The sequence below is a fragment of the Gymnoscopelus braueri genome (genome assembly GCF_963280865.1).
Source record: "Gymnoscopelus braueri genome assembly, chromosome: 2".
Lineage (NCBI taxonomy): Eukaryota > Metazoa > Chordata > Actinopteri > Myctophiformes > Myctophidae > Gymnoscopelus > Gymnoscopelus braueri.
Genome location: NC_137604.1, coordinates 4,543,197 through 4,550,989, shown reverse-complemented (window position 1 = coordinate 4,550,989; position 7,793 = coordinate 4,543,197). Strand labels below are relative to the sequence as shown.

The window sequence follows — 7,793 nt, the reverse complement described above, 5'->3', positions numbered from 1 at the left end:
GGCTGTGGGGTCCCTTCAGTACTCCAGGGGGCGCTCTATGCAGAAGTGGACACTCCAATGTGGACCAAAGAGTTCCAGTGTGAAGGCAATGAGTCTGTTCTCCTGGACTGTGGAACCTCAAACTCAACTAGAAATACCAGCTCACCTAATAAGACTGTTGAACTCACCTGCTTAGGTAAGAGACTTTAAACTTTAGGTTTGGATTATTACTTGCCAAAATATGAAGTATTTCATGTGATAAAAATGCTGCATAATAGGTTAACATTACATTATGACATATTTCAATTACTGTTGTTTGTTATAAACAAACTGTCAATTTTTATTCCTGTATAGGCCTACATGTTATTTTCATCTGTTTTTATATAAGTCATACATTTCATCATTCACTCATTCCCAGCCTTTGAATATCAAATAAATATCATCAAACAGGAGAATCAAAGGACATATTGTCCTGTGTTCCGACACATCAATAAGCTGCTGTATTGGTAGAGAGGATCCATGTACTCTGTTACAGTGAAACTCATTTATTTGATGATTTTTCTCCACAGCTCTCCAGGTTAAACCAACACACAACTCAACAGGTAAACAAAGATGAAAGAAGAACAACTGAAAATAGATTACAGTCCTGAAGATATTTTAATTAAAGTAAAAAAAATTAACTGCTTATTCTCTGTACAGAGTCTGATGATGTCAGGTTGGTGGGAGGAACCAGTAACTGTAGTGGAATACTGGAGATGAAACACCAGGGAGAGTGGAGACCATTGTTGGCTTGGTTTGACTGGAACAGGATGTCATCATCTGTAGTGTGTAGACAGCTGGACTGTGGCTTTGCTGTCTCAACAGAATTTACATCTATTTCTACACGTCAAGCTGGATGGGTGATTCCATCTTCCTGTGTTGGCTCTGAGTCTTCACTGATGGAGTGTGGACCAGTAAAGTCTTATGATTCCACTGTCACACTGAAGGTGAACTGTTCAGGTAAAACAATGACTTCAACAATGACACTAATCTTTACACTCTCTTATATGCAATGCTCTCTCTCACACACACACACACACACACACACACACACACACACACACACACACACACACACACACACACACACACACACACACACACACACACACACACACACACACTCTCTATAGCTTGTCTCTACTGTGCATACATCTGTCCCTCTATATGCATGGCTGTGTGGCTTTTAAAAGTTGTGTCATTATCAAAATGCATTTAAAATGTGCCATTTCTGTTCATCTGGAGTTCACAATTTAATCAGTCCATTTAAAATAGTGATTTGACACGTGTAAAGAACTCCATTTGTTATTTAAGTTGTCTCGTGAAGGTTTTCTTTTTACTAGATACATGCATATTGAGTCACATGACTTGATAGTAGAGCAAATCTATGTTTATTCTTAATAGAGTATGTAGAGTTCCAGATGCATTCTTTAAAGATTCATGTATCCATTGTTGTGGTTTAATACATACATCTTTTAATGCTTATAATGCTTACTTTCTTTCTCTCTCTCTCTCTCTCTCTCTCTCTCTCTCTCTCTCTCTCTCTCTCTCTCTCTCTCTCTCTCTCTCTCTCTCTCTCCCCAGAGTCAGTGAGGTTGGTGAATGGGACTAGTGTGTGTTCAGGCAGAGTGGAGGTGAAGTCTAATCAGTCGTGGGTCTCAGTGTGTGAAGGTGACTTTGACCAGCAGGATGCAGAGGTGGTCTGTAGGGAACTTGGCTGTGGGGCTCCTTCAGTCCTCCAGGGGGCGCTCTATGGAGAAGTGGAGGGTCCAATGTGGTCCAAAGAGTTCCAGTGTGAAGGCAACGAGTCTGTTCTCCTGGACTGTAGAACCTCAGACTTGACTAGAAACACCAGCTCACCTGACAAGACTGTTGAACTCACCTGTTCAGGTAAAAGACAAACTATACCTTTTATTGGATTATTATTAATTAAAATCTGAACTTTTATATGTGATATGAATCTAAAAGTGCTGCATACATTTGTAATAACATTAGGAGAGTGAAGAAATCTTAATATACAAATTCAATTCAGTCCAATGGATTATCTCTTGGCAAGATGCAATAATTAGAATCACAGAAGGTGACAAAATGAAAGTTATTTGCAATCATCAAACAAACTGTTAAATGATATTCCTGTATACAACTTATTTTCATCAACAAATAGCATCAAACAGGATAAACCAAGGATATCTTGTCCTGTATTTCAACACATCAACAAGCTGCTGTATTGGTAGAGAGGATCCATGCACTCTGTCAAAGTGAAACTAATTTATTTGATGTTTTTTTCCCTCAGCTCTCCAAGTTAAACCAACACACACTCTCTCTCAAGAGTCTGTGAGGTTGGTGAATGGGACTAGTGTGTGTTCAGGCAGAGTGGAGGTGAAGTCTAATCAGTCGTGGGTCTCAGTGTGTGAAGGTGACTTTGACCAGCAGGATGCAGAGGTGGTCTGTAGGGAGCTTGGCTGTGGGGCTCCTTCAGGACTCCAGGGGGCGCTCTATGAAGAAGTTGACACTCCAATGTGGACAACAGAGTTCCAGTGTGAAGGCAACGAGTCTGTTCTCCTGGACTGTGGAACCTCAAACTCAACTAGTAACACCAGCTCACCTAACAAGACTGTTGAACTCACCTGTTTGGGTAAAAGACAAGCTATTTTCTTGCTTTGGATGAATATTCTATAATACAAGTAATTGTATTGCATTAATGTTTACTCTATTGACTCTTTACAGTGATTGATAATGTCAGGTTGGTGGGAGGAATCAGTAACTGTACTGGTAAACTGGAGATGAAACACCAGGGAGAATGGAGGCCAGTGGAAGGTGGGTTTCACTGGAACCTGAAGTCATCATCTGTAGTGTGTAGACAGCTGGACTGTGGCTCTGCTGTTTCAACAGAAAGGAGTTCTGGTTTTACACATCAACCTGTATGGAGGATTACACCTTACTGTGCTGGTTCTGAGTCTTCACTGAGCGACTGTGTCATAATGGAGACTTTTGGTATCAAACGGAAAGGTTTGATTACAGGCAGACCCACAGTGATCTGTTCAGGTAATGAAAAACAATGACTTGAACAATGACAGCAACCTTTACAGTCACTCATTTAATCTGCCTGTATGTCTGTCTGTCCATCTGTCTGTCTATATTGCCCTCTCCATCTGTTTGTTTATGTCTAACTATCCATTCATCATTTTATCAGTTTGCATGTGTTCGTGTGTGCATACGCGTGTGGATGCATTCGTGTGTGTGTGTGTGTGTGTGGGGGGGGGGGGTCATGGGGGCTTTTAGTCTCCTATGAGCTATTTGGGAGGATCTGATGATGATAATGGTTAGTTTTTAGTTTATTCTCCTTTCCCCTTTACTTAATTATGAATGTTTCTTTTTATGTATTTATTATGTATTTGCATATGTATGTATTTATTTATTTTACACTGAGTATATTGCTATTTGTCTTTCTCTGTGTGTGTTAAGGGTTCATTAAAAAAAACTTGCCTCTGATGTTTAGATTTCAAAATGCATCCATAATGGGTTCATATTTATATTCAATAGTGGATTCATAAAATGATCTTCTAAATTCTCTCTCTCTCTCTCTCTCTCTCTCTCTCTCTCTCTCCCGCCCCCCCCCCCCCCCCCCCCCAGAGTCAGTGAGGTTGGTGAATGGGACTAGTGTGTGTTCAGGCAGAGTGGAGGTGAAGTCTAATCAGTCGTGGGTCTCAGTGTATGAAGGTGACTTTGACCAGCAGGATGCAGAGGTGGTCTGTAGGGAGCTTGGCTGTGGGGCTCCTTCAGTCCTCCAGGGGGCGCTCTATGGAGAATTAAACACTCCAATGTGGACCGAAGACTTCCAGTGTGAAGGTAACGAGTCTGTTCTCCTGGACTGTAGAACCTCAAACTCAACTAGAAACACCAGCTCACCTGACAAGACTGTTGAACTCACCTGCTCAGGTAGAATACAAACTATACTTTACGTTTAGGTTATCAGTTTATAATGAACATAATAGTTTAGTTTTTTTACGTTTAACTTTCTTGTCTCTACAGAGTCTGATGATGTAAGGTTGGTTGAAGGTACCAATAGCTGTACTGGTCTACTAGAGATGAAACATCAGGGAGAATGGAGACCAGTGGATGGGTGGTCTGCCTGGAACCTGAAGTCATCATCTGTAGTGTGTAGACAGCTGGACTGTGGCTCTGCTGTTTCAACAGAAAGGAGTTCTGGATCTACACATAATCCTACATGGAGGATTACGTCTTCCTGTGTTGGGTCTGAGTCTTCACTGAGGGAGTGTGGAACACAGACGTCTGCTACTTCCTTGTACATACTGGAGGTGATCTGTTCAGGTAACAAACTACTACTACTACTACAACAACAGTAATATTTACATTTTATTTTACAGCCACAGCCCTGGGTTCTGCACCCATCGTGACTGAACCCCAGGAGGTTTAGAACTAAATAGTAATGTGTTTGTGTATTTTTACTGTATATATTGTCTTGTGGGGATGTAACAATATTGTCATTATCGTGATATCACAATAATACATATATCTCAAGATTATTGTGGGTCTGTGACGTTAACTATCATCGGTATTCAGGTAGAAAATTGTATTGTTTAGTTTGAACATCAGTAATGAGAGTGAAAAAGCCTCTACTTTGCAGTGAGTAATTTGTAAAGTCGGATTGTAAATTCCGCTGACAATCACGTTTTTATCATCAGCCTATCAAAGTGTACGACTTGAAATGTACTCTCTCTCTCTCTCTCTCTCTCTCTCTCTCTCTCTCTCTCTCTCTCTCTCTCTCTCTCTCTCTCTCCCCCCCCCCCCCCCCCCACAGAGTCAGTGAGGTTGGTGAATGGGACTAGTGTGTGTTCAGGCAGAGTGGAGGTGAAGTCTAATCAGTCGTGGGTCTCAGTGTATGAAGGTGACTTTGACCAGCAGGATGCAGAGGTGGTCTGTAGGGAGCTTGGCTGTGGGGCTCCTTCAGTCCTCCAGGGGGCGCTCTATGGAGAAGTGAACACTTCAATGTGGACCAAAGAGTTCCAGTGTGAAGGCAACGAGTCTGTTCTCCTGGAATGTGGAACCTCAGACTCAACTAGAAACACCAGCTCACCTAACAAGACTGTTGGACTCACTTGCTTAGGTAAAAATACTATATATATACTATATATAAACTATATTTTTGGTTTGGATGATCATTTTCTAATGACATTAATGTTACTTTTTCCTTTAATGTTTACTCTCTTGTCTCTGTACAGAGTCTGCTGACATCAGGTTGGTGGGAGGAATCAGTAACTGTATTGGTATACTGGAGATGAAACACCAGGGAGAGTGGAGACCAGTGGATGGTTGGTCTGACTGGAACCTGAAGTCATCATCTGTAGTGTGTAGACAGCTGGACTGTGGCTCTGCTTTTTCAAGAAAGTGGAATTCTGGTTTTACACGTGAACCTGTTTGGTGGATTTCATCTTCCTGTGTTGGGTCTGAGTCTTCACTCAGAGAGTGTGGAACAAAGGTTTCTGGTAATTCCAATGCCAGACTGGAGGTGATCTGTTCAGGTAAAACAGTGACTTCCTCAATGGCATATATACATTGTTATCTATCTATCTATCTATCTATCTATCTATCTATCTATCTATCTATCTATCTATCTATCTATCTGTCTGTCTGTCTGTCTGTCTGTCTGTCTGTCTGTCTGTCTGTCTGTCTGTCTGTCTGTCTGTCTGTCTGTCTGTCTGTCTGTCTGTCTGTCTGTCTGTCTGTCTGTCTGTCTGTCTGTCTGTCTATCTATCTATCTGCCTAATGTACGTTGTTTGCACATTCACTTCACTTTTAGGATGAATGAGAACCTAAATACATGTTCTACTTTCATTACATTTGACAAATAACTTGATTTGAAATGTGATTTAATTTTTAAAAGACAAAGGTACTCATGATTCTTAATAAATGAGCTGATTATTGCAGATCTTGACCTGAGTCTTTATGTTGTCAAGATTTTCCAGTTTAGAATCAGACACAATGAGTCATCTGTCTATTTAGAGCCAATGATGTTTATAATTAACTTATTTCCAATCTTTTGATCTTTCTCTCATTTGACCTTATTGTCATTTTCTCTCTCTGTTTATAAATCTGTTGTTTCAGTCAATCACCTCATCTGTCTTGTTACAGATCTGCCGTTTAATCCAAACATCACCTTCTTCTCCTCCTCCATGAACGGGGTTTCTGAGGGCCAGCATCAGGGGCCACAGGTGATGGAGGGTTACAGCTTCTCCATCAGCTGCTCCATCCAGCCACAGTACCCAGGAGGCTCCTTCCACCTCACCTTCACTGGATCCAACACAACACACAACTACACCCAGCCAGCTGTCAATCACTCTGCCAACTTCCTGTTTCCTGTTGCAAACCACACCCACCAAGGGAACTACAGCTGTATTTATCACATCAATGTTTACTCAAATGACTTCTACAATAAGAGCCAGTTCCTCTCTGTCACTGTCACAGGTAACCAGAATTACATTGACTTTTCAAGTCACAATATGAAACTGAATCAAGCAAAAATACATAAAGCAGGATTGAATATGACGTAAATTAACAAATGTTAAATAATTACCTCAAATACACTTTTTAATGAGAGTTGATCTTTACTTATGTTGTAAAATATTGTCTCTCACAGCTTCTCATCTGACATCTAACATCCTCAAAGTTACATTCGTAATGCTGCTGCTGTTGGTGGTGATAAGCTATGTCCTCTATCGTGTCTGGAAGGTAATGTATACGTCTTTATTCAATCTTTATTCATCTTCATTCAATACCAGACCAGAATATAAATTAAGTAGTTCCACTGTTTGTATTGAAGATAACCTGATCTGATCCAGTAAGATCAAGTTGTGTGCTGCTGTGTTTCTCCAGGCCACCAGAGGGCGGAGAGCAGGAGTGGAGACCAGAGTTTATTATAATGTAGGACGGGAGAACGTTGAAATGGTTTATTACAACACTGTTGGTTCCGATGCTGAAGCTGGACCCAGTGAAGAGACAGAATACCACCAGTATGAAGAGATAAACCTCCAAGGAAGGTCTGAAGCTGGACCCAGTGAAGAGACAGAATACGACCAGTATGACGACATAGATCTACCAGGAGGGTCTGAAGCTCGACCCAGTGAAGAGACAGAATACGACCAGTATGACGACATAGATCTACCAGGAGGGTCTGAAGCTGGACCCAGTGAAGAGACAGAATACCACGAGTATGACGACATAGATCTGCCAGGAGGGTCTGAAGCTGGACCCAGTGAAGAGACAGAATACGACCAGTATGACGACATAGATCTACCAGGAGGGTCTGAAGCTGGACCCAGTGAAGAGACAGAATACGACCAGTATGACGACATAGATCTACCAGGAGGGTCTGAAGCTGGACCCAGTGAAGAGACAGAAGACCACGAGTATGACGACATAGATCTGCCAGGAGGGTCTGAAGCTGGACCCAGTGAAGAGACAGAATACGACCAGTATGACGACATAGATCTACCAGGAGGGTCTGAAGCTGGACCCAGTGAAGAGACAGAATACCACGAGTATGACGACATAGATCTGCCAGGAGGGTCTGAAGCTGGACCCAGTGAAGAGACAGAATACCACGAGTATGACGACATAGATCTGCCAGGAGGGTCTGAAGCTGGACCCAGTGGAGAACCAGGACACCACGTGTATGAGGTGGATCTCTAAGGAGTTCATGTCACATCCATCACATAACTGTCCATCACCTCAGTCAAGGTTTGAACATTTACACT

General features: G+C 41.8%; 1 protein-coding gene across 1 annotated transcript; it reads left to right on the top strand.

The window, feature by feature from the left end:
- Positions 1-811: 811 nt before the first annotated feature.
- LOC308075412 (scavenger receptor cysteine-rich type 1 protein M130-like) lies at positions 812-7,295 on the top strand (the record flags this gene model as incomplete). Its single annotated transcript, XM_080415281.1, has 12 exons — positions 812-978; positions 1,603-1,908; positions 2,312-2,653; positions 2,746-3,063; positions 3,652-3,957; positions 4,051-4,350; positions 4,841-5,146; positions 5,262-5,561; positions 6,172-6,504; positions 6,677-6,768; positions 6,913-7,247; positions 7,283-7,295. The coding sequence occupies exons 1-12, from the start codon at positions 918-920 to the stop codon at positions 7,293-7,295; spliced, it is 3,012 nt and encodes a 1,003-aa protein (XP_080271407.1). The 5' UTR covers positions 812-917.
- Positions 7,296-7,793: the final 498 nt, after the last annotated feature.